We start from the raw sequence: 16,512 nt of genomic DNA, 5'->3' as shown, positions 1-16,512 counted from the left end.
AATAAAAAAAAATTTATATTAAACTCGTTATGTTAGAGCCATTATACTCAACCTAAGCCTAATACCTAATGAGCTAGTGAGCAGCAACGGGCTAAAATATTCTAGCCCGGCCCAAGTGATCGATTGGTCAAGTCGTAAACAAATATTTAAGTTTGGTTGGCCCCAAAAGTCCGACCCAAAGTCGGTCTAGCCCGCTCGATAATCACCTCTAAAGCTTAGCATATAGGATTTCACAAAATTTGCTCTCATTAACATATTAACTGGTTACTTACTCTAAAACCTTAAGCCATTAAATTACTATATTCTACATTTAATATCCTAATATTGATAATAGCGAGGATTCAACTAGTGTGAGGTGAGAGAGAGAGAGAGAGAGAGAGAAAGAGAGCATTATTAAGCGTGACTAAGAGACAGTTAGGACTCGCACCCCTAATGGGGCCGGGCTGGGCTAGTGGCATGACCCCTAATTCCGTCCTTATCCACCATATCCATTCATGAGGCTCCATGCCTATCCCATATAAACTTTGTTTATTCCACCTCCCCTCTATTCAAGTACCGAATAAACCACCCCTTATTCCCTCTTCTCTATTCTTCTTATCGGAGCGCGTATAGCTAAACCACCGTCCGGCTTTCTTTCTTGCTCCCTCCTCAGTCCTCCCACGCACTTTCCTTCCCCCCCTTCTGCAATTGCTCTGGAAAAAGAGGGCTCCTTCTACTGGTACTCGATCTCGAATTTACTAGGTTTTTCATTCACATTAGTTTTCCTTGAGATGGGTTTTTCTTATCTTTCCTTCTGCTGGTTGATTTCCCCTCGTTTCAGTTCTTCTTTCTTGAAGTTTCCGAGTTTTTTTTTCTTAAAGAAAAAAATAATTTAAGAAAAGAAAAAAAGCTTGTGGTAGATTCGTCACTGGAAACGGTTGGTATGAAGTGGAGTTGATGGGGTTCATTTTTTGTAAAATCTTTGATTCTATCACATTATCAGCTGATTTGGTTTAGTTGCCAGTGATATATGTGCATGCATTTCTAAATCTATATGTTTATGTAGCTAATCCACCTTTGCTAATTGCAATCTTGTTCTTTATTTCATAGATTTTGTGCATCCTTGCCCCCATTTATGTCTGTGTGCTGTTTAATTTGTCAGCTCCAAATGTGACAAGATCTTAGTTTGATCGTACTTCTATATTTGCCAAACTCACAGGTACTTGATTCCAGCATCTGAGTAACTTAAATCCTACTTTCGGAGGACATAATTTAGAGATATAATCTAGAAACATGATGAGGCAGTCATCTAGTAGGAACCAGAGGGCCAGAAGCCAGAGGGTGAAGAATGTTCTTCAGATGTGCATATTGGCTGCTGTCTTCCTCTGGCTTCTTTACCAGTTGAAACACTCTTACGATAAGCAGCAATCATTGGTCGAGAAGAGTTCTTCAATTACGAATAACATAGATGAGATCCCGCAGGGCCTCATAAAATTAGGCCGGAAGGACTTGCCGCATCGTGAGGAGACCGGCTCTCTTAACAAGGAAGACGAGAACGATGAAATTGAAGAAGGTCAAGAAGAGAAAGAGCGAGATGTGAGAGGAGTGATCGAGGAAGAAGAAAGTGTAGCAGGCAGAGATGATGAGATTGGCGAGCAAGATCAGGAAAGAGGCAACGAGGAAGATGAACAACAGAGGGCTGATGAGGAGGCTGAAGACGAAGATGATAAGGATGCTGAAGAAGCTGAAGAAGCTGGACTGGATGGGCTAGACCATGAGGAGGATTCTCGTTTGGAACATGAAGTAAGTGCTGTGCTTAGAGAGAAACTTGATGTCGAATCTGACAACAATTGGGCAGATGAGGAGTTGAAAAGCACAGAGGAGGGAGATGATAAAGATGATAAAGATGATAGTGAAGACAATGCTGCTGATGCTGATCTAGTAGGATCCCAGAATACAACTACTTTGGATAAAAGAGAATTAGCAGCTGGATTGAATAAAACGGAGGGTTCTACTAATGACAACAAAGGGTTGCAGATTAACTCTACCACGGCAACTGTATCTGACAACTTGTTGGCTACTAACAATTCAGAAACAGAAACATCTTTGGTGCATCAGGAAACAGCTAATATCTTGCTGCTCCAAAATCAAAACATTACGACCGACTCAACCCAGGAACAGCACACCAACATCCAGATGGAAGCACATGAGGAAGATCAGTCCAACTCGGAAGATCACTCCATTGTAAATCTAGCCGATGAAGATTCTGCTGCACATAAGATGGTTGCCGGTTCTCTTGTCGATTTGTCTACCTTGCCTGAGACTCAACATGAACTTATTAGAAATGTTGACGATGAAGTAGCAGAACAACGATAATTTCTCAAGGTGGAGATGTTTCTACATATCAAGGGAAAGAAAGATGATCTTGTCCAGTTTGTCAGTGAAAGAACAAATTTTAATCCTAATAGTAGCAAGGCACTTGTTAGGAAAATTTGTTTTTGTTGGTTTCAATGGCCTTTATTCTCAACGTTATGGTCATGAGTAAGACATGAGTACTTAAAGTAAGAGTCTTACTTTGTAAATCATCCCAATGGATTATCACATTCCCTAGTTTTTTGAAGCATTGATGTGCTATTTGCATCTTTACAGACTACTAAAACACTTGATTATAATGTCTTTGGTGTCAGCCTCTACTCAATAAGGAATACTCACTGCTATGTCAACATGTTACTTATTTTTTGGTTTCCATAGTGATTTTTAACTGCAATTAGATCAGGAGAGACAGAGATTGTTGGCATCCTTGATAGATGACATTATCAAGTTTCAGTTATGTTTACTTCTTCTCACTGCCTAAAAGTCCAAGTAATATTTAAGTTTGATTGTCTAAGTTTCTGCCGTGAGCATCATTCTCAGAGATCAACATCTTCAGGTGAGTTATAGATGAGATTATGCTTGAAAGTGATTATGGCTCTTAAGAATCCATCACCCAATGCTGAGCTGCATATATCTACAGGTTTACATTATCTAGCCCTTCGAGATGTGGTGCACTTGAAGGCCTGTGTACAAGAATTATCATAGCATCAAGTACTACCAAACTGACTTTTTAATCGGGATTTCCTGAGTAGAAAAGCCACTTTCTGAAAATGAATTCATTATTCAAAAAAAATGCTAAAGATGATAGTCATTATATAGCCAATCCACTTTTCTCAGGAAGAGCAGAAAGCATGCTTGATTCAAAAGCTGATATGATTTGACCGCACAGGGTTGAGTCACTTGAATCAAATTAGTTAGTGAGTTAGATTTATTTATTATTTTTAATTTTAAATAAAATAGATGTAAGTATGATATAGCAAATTGGATTTCTACTACTATAAATAAAAAATGTCATGGGTTAATTATTATCGTGGAATGATTATTATGTTTAGCCAATTTTATTATTTATCTTTATCTATTATTATAGTCATTAGATTATTTTTATCTTCGTAATAGTAGATCTTAACTATAAAATCTTACCAAATTTCTAAACCCTAACCATTAATTTTCTTCTATATGCCACCTACCTTATGATTATACACCACTACTTTTAGTTGTCTGCCACCTTTCACAACGTCGAATAATTACTAATCTATTTAGTTCCAACATTATATCTTTTCACTCTCGACCTCAAACTTACATGAAACTAAAGCCAATAAATCTCAAACTCATGAGACTACCACTTATAAAAATAACATAATTTTTTACAACCGGTTTTAGATATGGTTCATATCACAAGTTGGGAGGCATAGATTTTAGATGGATATATAGAGAGAAAAAATCGCATTGAAATCACGATATATTTGCCATGAGAAACAGATCAGACCTAAAATTGAGCTGCTTCAATCAAGTTTCAGTAATCTTAATTGGTTTGGAAAGTAAATGTCAATCAATACATGCCAAATTCTTAATCCTCTGAATGCTTCGTCTCAGAAAGATCATCCGGATCTGGATACCACATTCCAAAGAGATTACTAGATTAATCCAATGTTCTACCACAAAATATGTAAAACTGTAGAATCATAGTATCTCAACCAAAAAGTCCATGAATGATCAAGCATTGGCAGACAGAGGTTATAGCTTCAAATCTCTTAAAAATACTATAGTTGATATTTGATGAATTTTTCACATATCCTTAAACCTATTGATTGATAAAGTTTTCTCCGTGACATAAATGGAATGAATGAAATGGCTCACTAATGCAGTTTAGCACCTAAGTTTCATATGATAATAAACTAAACAAATAAAGAGTTGAAAGAAGCAATTGCATAGATTAGAATGGACTGAAGCTCTGTTCCCCTTCCCTGGAAGCTCCTGTTGAGATCTTACCATTTCAAAAACTCTTGTTTCATCCATCATTTGCTTGAAATACAAAGGGATCATGAAAACATATAACTCCAGTGGATAAAACTGCTTGTTATAGGTTAAACATAGGAGCTAACACTTTCCTATACATAAGTTGGACATATGACTTAACCCTCTTAAGGGATTAAGTGGGCTTACAAATAAGTCAAACTACGGCCATTACCATTAAAGCAAGTGCATACATGTGCAATCTATTTACATTTTTTTTCAAGTTATGCTTACGAGCGGTCAAACTCATGATCTACTATCATATATTGGAAGAAAACAATAGAAGACCTCACTCTCTTCAAACAAGTTGTACTTCACTTCTTCTCCTTGTGATTATGGATTAAGTATGATGTTCCCACACTTGCATTTCCACCCCAATGGCTTGTAATTGGAGTAGTGCTCGTTATCATCATCATCACTAGAGGTGGTTGTTGCAAAGAATTGGCTAACTCTTTTCTTCTCCTGTGGGACAACAGGCACCTGCACTGCCTTACAGTGCCCACATGAGATGCACCTCCCTTCACATCTTGGTGGCCTTGACCCAATCAAAGCTCTCATCTTCTCTTCTCTGTCAAGCTTCCAGGTGAATTCTGAGAATGTTTGAGTTGTGTGGAGGATTAAGAGAAGGAGCATTGAGAGAAGCAGATGGATAATTTTATGGGATTTGATGCAGTTGGAAACATGAGCCATTTGGTAGGGATGGAGTTGGAGATTGAATAGGATGTGTGGGTATTAATCCTACTCCTGGCTAAATTATTGGATGCATTGATAGCCATTGTTAAAGTGAGTGCAAAGAGAGAGCAAGCTCCAGAAGGACAGCAGATTTGGGCAGTGCTTACTTACAAGAGGAGTAAGAAAGTGAACCAGAAAATCTCAAAAGGCACATAATGAAATCAGCATCATTGGGTCATGAGCCCCGTGATCTCCAACAAGAGATTTGAAGGCTAATTTGGTTCTTGACAGACGAGTCTTTCAGTAGGCTGACTCAACCAATAGTGGATAAAGGAAGTTAGAATAAACATTGATATGATCCTCCCAGCTTAGGATTTTATTAATGGGCAGCCAAATAGGGCCAAAAGATTCTTTTCAGGAGAGAAAGAAAAGAAAGTTTAAAAAAAAGAGAAGAGAATCATATGGATAGAAATGAAACCCTTACTTTGATAACTCTATAAAGATGAAGAGAATTAAGTTGGAAGAGGTCAGATCTCGTGGGCAAAGGTAGCAAAGGGCCAAGAAGAACTCAGCGAAGAAGGGGGAGTGTCAGGTGGTGAGATTCTTCCCATAAACAGACATGGAACCACAGCTGTGCCCTTGCCACTTTAATGTCTGCCAACTTTTACCACTTATTTACTGCCCCTCACTTTTTAGCTCTGTTTGCTTGTGATATGTGAGAGGGAAAAGCAAGTTCTATTCTCGTGATGGTGCAGGGGTTCTAAGTGTTATATAATCATATAACAAACCCATTGTTCTTAATCATATGCAATCGAAGTCATCGAATACATGTAATCAATGAGTTGGCTTGCATCCAACCGTGCATCTAGACCAACTTGCACAAGTGATACAAAGGAAATTATTTTTTTATTAATATGATTTTTAGTCTAAAAGTTAATCATCATGGATTAATTTCATTAAGTACTACTTAATATGCACCATATTATGCCATCGAGTGCATCAAAAGGTGGGTGTCCATGTCTCACTTCCCTAGGGTTTCTTATACTAGCAGGCTTAACAACTGAACCGCTCATGGTATTGTCGGTCTAGCCATTGAAAATTATCTTCATGAAAAATACATCAAAAGGCATCAAGATTTAAGCACAAGCTGAGAAAAGTACAATATCAAGAATTACAACAAGTTCTACCATGTATCTCTTCTAACACCAATCTTGCAAAATGAATAAACCACTACAGGGACAAGACCCTCCAAAAGTACTCAAATCTTCTAGGTTTCAGTGAATAGAACAGAATAAGATGTCAACCTAACACTGTAAGATATGAAGCAATCTACTACCGGATCATAGATGGCATTACTAATTTCTTAGCACAATAGGAATTAACAAGGGTAATTGCCATATATAAACATACATCATGGGCCACCAAACCGATACATGGGATCACCCATGAACTGGCCATCCATGTAGAGAGCAGCAGCAGCAGCAGTAGCATTTGATGGATGGAAGCCATCCATCATGACGAATTGCATGTCCTCCGATGGCTTCCAATGGCGTTTCCTTTGGTTTATGAACCAGTTGTTGATCTGCTTCTGATCAAGGCCAGTCGATTCAGCCAAGGCCACCTTCTCTGTTTCCTGATTAATTGTAAAAATTTGATGTGTTAATCCAACTACTCAATGCAATTTTACATGGGCAAAGAATTTAGATACAAGGAGGATGGAGTTTAACTGAAAGTCTAGCTGATCCCCGTTAGGTTTAACTTAAGCAAGGCGAAAAAGTCTAAGCTATAAGCTAACGAACTAATAATATATTTTATGCTTTAGCACACACTTGGTTGGGTAGGATCATTGAGAAACAAATTCTCTAAGGAAACATAGATTTAATCTTTTAAATTATAGGATAATTTCTATAATTTTAATATGTCATGCTACTGCTATTTTTGCTATTTTGACTATCTAACATTAACCCTAAGATATGTATTTAACTCTATAAACAAAATTACTGAAATATTCATAAGACTATTTTTAGCCTAATCATGAATTTACTAAAGTATAATTATGAGACTGTAAACTAATTATAAGTTGGACAGAGAAGCTAATTCTTTTAGATATATAAGTTGAAGAACATAATTAACTCTCGTAAGAAATGGATTAGAATAGATGCAAACTATGTGTATATAATGCTCAGAGTGAGAAATATACTAATACTAACCTCAACATCTATTATGGATTGGTAGTATATTAGAAGTTAATCTAGTGCCGCTAATAAAATATTCTTATATTATTTTGTTTTGTTGATTTGTTTGAAAGGAGAGTTTTGTTGGAGATAGGTTGTTTTAAGTTTACCTAGCTGTTCTATAAAAATTATATATAAATAAAGGGGTTGGATTACAAAAACCTAAAAGATAGAGAGTAAAACTAAAAAAATATTAAATGTAAGATTTTAAAATTATTTTGGGATTTTTATATAATTGCCACTAGAATTAATTTAAATTTCATAATCTCATTATATAAAATATTATAATTGTCATTGAAATCTCTCGACTTTTATCAATTGCTATTATAGTTAATTTGGAAGGAATATCCACAGAATATTCTAATATGTGGCAGTTAAAGTTAACATATACACATCAATAACCAAAATACTCAAATTTCTTCTCATACGCTAGCCCTAGCTCTGCTAGAATTTGGCGCAAGAGCTTTATCCCTCTTCTTAAGAAGGGGTTTTTCTCCCTTTAAGCTTTCTTCCCCTCCCCCCTCCTAGCCGAAGTGGCTAGGAGAAGGGAGAGGTTTACTCCCCTCCCCTCTTTCACTTCTTTCTGCCATATTTTCTTTTTCTCTTCTTTCTTCTCTTTTGCTTCTTTTCGATCCTTGTCGCCTCTGCCCCTTCTTGTCTTGCACTGTCCTCCTCCCTAGCCACTCTTCTTTTCATGCCAACGCTCTCTCTTCCCTTCATATCTTACCTCCTCCCTCAATCGCCTTCATAGTTCACTATTCCCTTCTCCGACAAGCACACCGTGCCCTTCTCTTTCCTTCACCCTCTACAACCACTCGCACTGCTAGGGGATTTAGCATTAGTGGTGTTGTCGCCTTCCTTGTCGTCATCATCATCCTTGTCAGATCTCCTTAGCGTCAAGCTGTTCTTTTTGTCACTGCTCTAGTTAGCCCCTCTCTAGTCGACACCTCATCGAACCCCTTAGAATCCTAGTGGTGCTTAGCCGATGTTTTTGTGTTGGCTCAAGTCTTGGCCTTGGCTAAAGTCAGGTTGTTTGGTGTTGCACAATTTAGGTCTGGCTAGGAATATCCCATGCCATTGTGTGTTGTCTTTGTTAGGGCTTTAGCTTTTGTAGGTTATAGCTACAATGCTTCCTGATACCTTCTTGATTAGGGAGAAGCTAATGCTAGCTTGTAAAGTTTCGGTGATTTGAGGGTTTTATCATTTTGAATATATGTGCTCGTTGAGCTTAATGCTTGTTTTTCTTGTAGTGCTGGTAGAGGGGCTCTTTAAATTAATATATCTCATTTTTCTTTGTGTATAAAATTTGATCAAATGTAATGAAACTATTTGCCTATGGGCTTTCCATAAAAAAGAAACCATCAAAATAGTAAAATACTCCTTCTCTAAAATTTAGGATGTGAAATGTTTATCAATAATATTTTTTTAAAGATATTTTTGAAAGAGACGTCCAATAATTTGGATGGAAATTATGATATTTAAAAAAAAATAGCGGCAATTATGATGCGAAACAAGAGAAAGATGCATGCAAGAAGTTGGGAGGAGCTTTAATTCATACCGAGGGATATGGCCATTTATAGTGAAGCTCCCACCACTTAAGAAGCTTTGCCCGGGCATCCTTGGGAAGCTTTCCTTTCTTCTTCTTCTTAGAGAGCTCTTGCCTAAGGCTGCTCAGGTATCCACTGTACTTCTTCAGGAGGTGGTGTTTCAGCTCTTTGTCCTCCGCCCGGGGATCGATCTCCGGGAGTGCGGGCTCTCGGACACTGCCATCTTGCTCCTCTTCCGACGAACCTACACCTTCGACCTTCTCATCTGCATGCTCAACAAGGAATTGGTGGCCATGTTATAGAACAAACAAGAACTAATTAAGCTCTTTTTTTTTTTCTTTCTTCTCTTGGGTTAAATGTCTAGATTCTACACTGCCTAAAATCTTCCGAATGTCTCTTTTGTCTCTTTCTAGTTGTTTTTTTAGTTATTTTCTGTTGAAAAAAATGTTACGTGGCTGTCATGTAATCAATTCTAAATTTCTAATCACTGAAAGGGCTACAGTTTAAAGAAGGAAAAGAAAAATAGAGAGAGAAGTTCGAGAATAAAATGATCCCCGTAAAGATTTATATCTACAAAGACGAGTGAATAAGGAGTATTAAATAGTTAAGAAGATCAAAATGCCCCAAAAAGTAATGAAAACAACAATAGTTTAGGACGTCTAGTTGGAATTTAAGAGCAATGTGTTTAGACCTCATATTTGATTTGAAATCAACTATCTAGAGGTCCAAAATTCAAACACCGTCGATTTGTCGTCCATTGGTTATATATTTAACATATGACCAGGACTTCCCAACAATAAAACCGAATCTTGTAGATCTGGACGACTGAAAGATGTCATGCATAATTTAGTACAATTATTGATACTTCTAACGTGGATTGGATTTTAAATACTCTCTCAACTAAAAGCCAATGTCAACATTTTATCAATCATCTACTTCATCAAACTTAATTGATGTACAAATGTCTGAAAGCTTATTTCTACAAGGTTCTTCGTGCACCATTAAGCTGAATAATTAGCCACCCTCTTCAGATGCTTCATACTCTTAATGCCCTAATACCCTTAATATAACTATATATTGTGCTTTAATTGAAGACCCAACAATTAAGAGAGCATATTTCACATATTTCAACTGGACATTTACTTGGAAAACTATGTATGTATGTATGCGTGTGGTGTTCATCTTCTACATGAGTACTCTACACTATGGCTCCTAAAGCTAATCAATGGGTTCTAATCCTAACAAAATAGTACTACACCAGTGACATATGTAGCTGGAATTGTTGGTGGGGGTGACGAGGAACTGATTAAAATAGGATTCCATGCCTTACATATTCTCATTATAAAGTACATTCAGAGAGAGAGAAATAGAATAATTATATATATACCATCGTGAGATTAATAAAAAGGCAGCGAATTATATTATTCCACAACACCCTCGAGGGAGGATTCTCCTTGGAACCCTAAAGATGGCTCTTGTCACTTCTCCAGACAATCCATCTATTCAAAAAAGAAGCTTTAAAAGGAGGAGATGAACGAGAGGTCCTGACTTGTGAGTTAGTTTATTATATATATATATATATATATTAGAAGCCAATGCAAAAAGATGGTAGAGATCAATCACTGCTCTCCTTCCTTTTCTTTATTCCTTTCTTTCTTTCAGATGATGCACACAAGTACTTTGCTTACTTTTTTTTTTCTTTAAAAAAAATTATATGTATTTTCTTTATTGCACTACTGTTTTGAGAGTAAAGTTTTGGAACCCTAACACCTGTGATCCCGAAAAAGAAATTAATGAGAAGGCAGTAGGATCATATATAGTACAATAGGTACCTGAGGTTATAAGCAAGCGAGAGGAAGAGGCAGCACTAGTGAGAGAGTTGAGTTGGGCTTCCACCTTCTTGAGGAAGTCCATGGCCTCTTCCATTGGCTTCTTTAGCTCTTCTTGGTATCTCACCAGCATATCGCAGTATGCTTCCTATGATACACTATACTATATTATAATTCAACCCAAAGAATTAAAAGTACTAGAAATATGGAATACCATGAACTGGTCTAGCTCTGAGTCATTTGAAGCCTCATGTACTCGACTGCTACTTGACGGCTCCTCTACTTGTTCTTGAGCAATGGTGGAAAGATGGGACACCACTTCAGGTGGAGCTCCTACCTATATATATATATATACATATGATAAGTGATTAGTTTATTGGTAGAAATTATATATATTAGATATATAGATCACGATATAGAAAGAGAGGAAGAGAGTAATGGGAATTGATAAAGGTGAGACCTTTTGGCAATCTATGTAGGCTTTGAGAAGGGTGGAGTACTTGGGGTGTGACATGATCTTGGTCTTGATGGACTCCACTTCTCCTGTGAGTGGAAATTGAGAAGCTCCAAATATTTGTGGTGGTGCAACTACCATAGGTGGTACTGGAGTGGATGAGGGGAGGTAGAAGAAAGAACTCCTTGAGTTGCTGCTGCTACCACCACCACCACCACCACCTAGATGGGAGAACTCCATCTCTTTTATCTTTAACAACAGTAGCAAACCCAAAAGAAATTTTAAAAAGAAAAAAGATAAAAAGAAAAGGAAAGGTTGGAAATTGAGGAGGAGGAGGAGGTGGAGCACCGAGAATGATTGTACTAGGGATGAGAATTGGAGGAGAGGAAGAAGAAAGAAGAAGATGATCATATAGAATCTCAAGTAGACTCAAGACCTAAGAAGGAGGAGTCTGGTGGCTTTCTTTTCCCATGTCAAATCGAGTAGATAGGAGATGGGCAGCACTGGAGCTGTTTGTTACTCACCAAACCAAAAACCTTTTTACCAGAAGTCCATGTAATTTAAACTCTCTCTTTTTTAAAAGATTTTTAAAAATTAAAAAAAAAAAGCCCAAAGATCAGTAGAAACCAATGGAGTGATGAGGAGTTGCCCTTTGTTCTTTGACTTTTTCAGTGCCATAAGAATGGGAGAAATTTTCAAATAACATTCTGCATTTTCTCTATCATTAACAATTATAAAACCCAACACATTTTTTTCATTATATTTTCTATTTAACACCATAGTGTTACTTTGATTACTAAAATAACTTTAGAATTTCTGATCTAGACCTACATAAACTAAATCCTTTCTAAGCCATATCCTAGCTTAGCCACATTCCACCTTCCAACAAATCAAAATTTTCTTTTTAAATCTAATCAGCCGATACTAACTTACCGAATTATGATTACAAGCCCTTAGATGAAAGAAGAAAATTATAGTTTCGATCTTTTAGAAGTTGTTTTTAGTATTCATTGGTTGATACTCTTGTGCTTGAAAATAGTTAGGTTAAATTAACTCGCAATGTTAGATGAAAAATAAGAGAAAAAAATTATAAAATCTTCAAAAACAAAGTGCGAAACGGTGTTATTTAAAGTAATAAACTATTAACAGGTGTTGAGGTTATATTCGCTCTTGGATCCATTATTCCCTGGGAGGGCTGTCGTTCGACGAAAGTCCTCAATGAGATGACTGAGCCCAAAGTGAATTGAAGTGGTTGGTTGTTGCAAGGGTTAGATATATCCCACTCAAAGAATATGGAGAGAGCTATCTATGGATGAGCAGTGCAAAGGTATAGATATGGTAATTGATCAAAACTTAGTCATTTTATTGCCCATCTTGTAATTTGGATTTAGGATCAGAAGCCTTTTCTCCTTATCTTATCCGACAATTTTAAATGGGTCACTTTCTCTTTTATACAAGATTAATATATATATATATATATATATAATTTTGGTCCATTGAACTCCCCCCTCAGACGTAGTTAGTAGCTATTATGAAATTAGCTTTCTATCATTTTACATTTAGAAGAAAGATATCTAGTTCCTGACTGAATATTTGATAATTAAGATTTCCAAAACTACCATTCATCTCCTGCCATCTTCTCTCTCTTATTCTTTCTTCACCACCCAATTGAGTAAATTATCTAACATAGACACCAAAAGTTCTTAAGGTTTTAAGAACATTAAAAAAGACTTTGGAATGTTAAAATAAGTTTGGGAGTGAGTTTTTTTTTGGGGGGTGCAATTTGATGGTCTTCCTTTAATATATAAAATGAGTTCCTAGATTATACTTCATGATTGGTGCCCATCCACTCCCTTATTTAAAGAGAACTAGAGCTCATGTAGCATGGACAAAGTTAATTAAATGTGATAATAATCAATATGATTAATTAAAATACTAATAACCATTAGTCAACATAAGAATCTTAAGCTGTCGACTCACACTTTTTGACTTCATGGTTGTTTGTAGGGCAACCATTGAATTAGTCACACGCCATTCTTTTCCTAATCATTCATCATTAGAAAGGATATATATGAGGACTCCCAATGACCAAATTCTTGTGAGTAGTGACCCTTGATGTAAACTAACAAGCCTTTAATTAATGGGGTAGTATGATCTCATTAACAGTGTCCGAGAATCATGACAAGTAGCCCTCAAGAGTCTACATTACTTTAAGCACAAGCAGTGTCCCATGTCAAGCTTACGGCACGTAGCAAGTTAGGATAAATAAATAAAATCACATCAAGTGATCAAACTCTAGTTAATTAGTTTGTAGCCTTTCTCTTTCATAGCCTAAAAGATGCTTAGGAGGCAAACATTTGTGATTATTATAAGGAACTAAGACTTTGCCCCCGCCCCCCGGCCCTCCCCCCATTGTTTAGTTTTCAAGCTAATTGAGCGAGAAGGATTGTTTGCCTTAACAACCATCACCGGAGGCTAATAAGATAATGCTTAGATAGCTAAAGAGGCTCATGATGTATAAAAGTATTGATATTTAAATCTCAATTTATAAAAGATTAGTATATTTAAAATAATACTGATCGAATATAAAGCTATGACAAAAATATACATCTATTCGATATACTTATCATATATTTATCATTTAAAATTTAATTTATTGTATATACATTAATGTTTTACAAATATTTTACTTAATAAGGGTTTTCAAATTCGATATCTGATTTAATAAAATATGATAAAAAAAAAAGAAAAAAAAGAACGGTTAGTGTTGCACTTTATCAAGTTCGAGGGGGGTTAAAGTGTAATTTTGTCCAACAAGTTGCCAAAAACGTGGGGGTGTTATTTGAAAATTTCCATTAAAAAGGGGAAAAGACATGTGAAGTTTCTGAAAATAGAGCAGTCCGACAGCGAGTCCAGAGAGCGCGCGATTCGCGCGGGTTCTGTTTCTTGGTCAGTCGCCAATCAACACAATCCCCCCCCCCCCCCCCCCCCCCTCCCCCTCCCCTCTCTCTCGTCCCAGGCGCACTTCCACCCACTCGATGGAAAAAAGGGAAGCATATGAACTATAAGAATACCAAAGCGTGGCGGTAAATAAATTAAATTACAAGGACCAAAAAGAGTATATATATCCTGGGCTTTGCAAATTAATGGACCCACCAATGTCACCTCTGCTGCCTCCTGTGGCCCCCACCTGATTGACTAGGTTTTGGTAAGTAATGATAATGGTACATGCATGCATATAGTGGGTCTGGGACTCTGGCTCTGGGTGTGGGTGTGGGCGCGTCCCTTATTATTTATCTACGGTTAATTATATCAAACCGAATACGTACGATAAAGTAAGTGTTAGTAGGAGTGCTCATGGGCCATCCTGGGCCGACTTTGGGCCGAGGCCTGGCTAGCATTGAGCTCACTCCAAGACTCTCTCTTGGACTGGGCCAGAAAATTATTCAAACGATCTCTCAGGAAAATTAGGTGGGATTAGGGTATTTATTTAATAAATCTCTCTCATCCCTAACAAAGGGACAAGGCAAGGTTCAAGACGGTGTTTCAAACGCCTAACCCCTTCCTCCGTCCCCATTGTCATCGTCGTTATAGTCCCGGTCGTCGTCGTCGTCGTCTTCGTCGTCGTCGTCGTCACCCCAAAATTTATTCCAAAAAAATGAAGTCGGCAATGGCGTGGAAAATGAATTCAAGGTTCGGCACATTGTTCAAACTTCCAAGTGCGTCATAGATTAATTACCATTTATTCTCCATTGAATCCAAACATTTATTCATTGCTGTTGTCATTGCTGACGAAAAGGAGAGGATCCGGAATTCTTTTGATCCAATTAAATATCCAATTGAATGACCTGTCCATACAAGTAATGGATGTGGATCCCATCACCATAGTTGACATCTATATATACATATATATTTTTATATTCGTATGTATCGATAGATTTCAATTGCTCTTTTCTAGATCTCTAGATATAAATTGGGCATTGGAGAGCTTAATCTGGGAGGCAATAAGAGAGCTAAAGGAGAAGAAGAAGAAGAAGAAGAAGAGCATCATGTGTTACGAGGTGAAGTGTCGGACTTGTGCCAAGAGCTCCTGGGCTGGGTGCGGCCGCCACGTGGCGTCCGTATACCAGCAGATCCCGGAGGGGCAACACTGTCAATGCAAGAATTGGCCCGGCGTGCCGGCGGCGGCGGCGGGGGCTTCAGCCAAAGCCGACGGCTCGACAGTAGCCGACGGCGGGACGGCCGGAACCGGTTCGGAGTCTAGCACATGTACAATACTTTGAGAGGTTCTAGCCAGCTATCGTTGGGCATTTGGCTCTAAGTTTTATGTAGTCGTCTTTGTTTGTTGCTTGATTTGGAGTGGTAATTGTGTGTCGATTTGTATCTGTTAATTAATTCCCTTTCCTCTCTCTCAGTGTGATCAACCTTTTAAAGTTGTTGACAAATAATTTAATAATAACTATTAATTTCTTAATTAATACTAAATAATATCAACCGAAAATATATCAGTTATATGAACCGACAGTACTAATCAATCAAATTAGTCATACTGTATTTATCTCTCTTAATTATTTATATTTTTATAAAAAATAAAAATAATAATAAATTGGTAAAAATTACAAGAATAAGCAACAAGAAAATATCTTAAATACTTCTTATTTTCTCAACAGGTAAAAATTATTTTTAATAAATAATTGGTTGGTTTGGATAAGATTTAAGAATAGGAATATTATCCAAGCAAATTAGAGGTCACTGGGCCTAATAAATTGGGCCTTTATTGGGCCCATTAAGGCATACATATCTATGATCGTTTAGAAGTCCAATAAGAGAGGCCCATCAAGCTATTAGAGCTGTCTACTGGCCCATCTTCACTCTCCTCAGCCATTTGTCAGAATCCACCCACATAATTGAATCAAAAACAATCCTGACCGTTAGACATCGATCGATGCGTTGATGTATATCCGACGTCGTGCTAGGATTAACCTGCATTGGGAACTATTTTTCCAACAATTTTGATTGAAAAATGACTGAATTTGTATTCTATGTATCTGAAAATTCTACAAACATTCTATTTCACAGAGGTTCCCTGGATAATAATTAAAACAAGGGAGGAGTTAAGATTAGGGTTTAAATAAAACCAAGGGAAGGGTAAATTACAAACTGTCTCTCCTGGAGTCCATTTGGTTAGCTAGAATGAGCTTTGGGGATAGGAAGAACCAAATGACTCAGATTGACAAAACTTAGGACTAGTGCCCACTATGAAGCAAATTAGTGATCTATAACAATGCCATCCACCTTATATAATTTAGATTTGAATCTTATTAGCAACTTTTTTTCCTTAGAAAATATTATATTAAGATTAGTTTTAACCCTTTTGAACTATAGTTAGTCTCCGTAGGGAAATCTAACAT

The 16,512-nt window shown here is 37.1% G+C and overlaps 2 protein-coding genes and 1 long non-coding RNA gene across 3 annotated transcripts; 2 read left to right on the top strand and 1 right to left on the bottom strand.

Moving 5' to 3' along the window:
- Positions 1-484: 484 nt before the first annotated feature.
- Positions 485-2,692, top strand: LOC140759002 (uncharacterized). Its single transcript, XM_073095444.1, has 2 exons — positions 485-718; positions 1,199-2,692. Exon 2 carries the CDS (start codon positions 1,273-1,275, stop codon positions 2,353-2,355), a length of 1,083 nt encoding a protein of 360 aa, XP_072951545.1. The 5' UTR covers positions 485-718; positions 1,199-1,272; the 3' UTR covers positions 2,356-2,692.
- A 3,493-nt stretch (positions 2,693-6,185) lies between these two features.
- Positions 6,186-11,601, bottom strand: LOC140759304 (homeobox protein rough sheath 1-like). Its single transcript, XM_073095828.1, has 5 exons — positions 11,108-11,601; positions 10,862-10,984; positions 10,651-10,795; positions 8,830-9,083; positions 6,186-6,670 (listed from the first exon to the last, which is right to left on the bottom strand). Exons 1-5 carry the CDS (start codon positions 11,510-11,512, stop codon positions 6,449-6,451), a joined length of 1,149 nt encoding a protein of 382 aa, XP_072951929.1. The 5' UTR covers positions 11,513-11,601; the 3' UTR covers positions 6,186-6,448.
- A 3,099-nt stretch (positions 11,602-14,700) lies between these two features.
- Positions 14,701-15,575, top strand: LOC140759403 (uncharacterized). The gene is made up of 2 exons (XR_012104228.1): positions 14,701-14,794; positions 15,060-15,575. It is a non-coding gene; the product is annotated as an uncharacterized lncRNA (long non-coding RNA).
- The last annotated feature ends 937 nt before the right edge of the window (positions 15,576-16,512 follow it).

Source organism: Typha angustifolia, chromosome 4, assembly GCF_048772165.1.
Source record: "Typha angustifolia cultivar Huaian chromosome 4, ASM4877216v1, whole genome shotgun sequence".
In the NCBI taxonomy this organism is placed as follows: domain Eukaryota; kingdom Viridiplantae; phylum Streptophyta; class Magnoliopsida; order Poales; family Typhaceae; genus Typha; species Typha angustifolia.
Note: the sequence above shows the minus strand (reverse complement) of the source record. Positions and strands in the feature narration are given on the sequence as shown.

Bases quoted from the DNA above. Each gene is read 5' to 3' on its own strand.
- LOC140759002 (XM_073095444.1), top strand. From the start codon at position 1,273: ATGATGAGGCAGTCATCTAGTAGGAACCAGAGGGCCAGAAGCCAGAGG.
- LOC140759304 (XM_073095828.1), bottom strand. From the start codon at position 11,512: ATGATCATCTTCTTCTTTCTTCTTCCTCTCCTCCAATTCTCATCCCTA. The intron at 10,985-11,107 runs GTCTCACCTTTA...ATATATATATAG, and splicing joins CCTACATAGATTGCCAAAAG to GTAGGAGCTCCACCTGAAGT. The intron at 9,084-10,650 runs GTACCTATTGTA...TTGAGCATGCAG, and splicing joins TCGCTTGCTTATAACCTCAG to ATGAGAAGGTCGAAGGTGTA.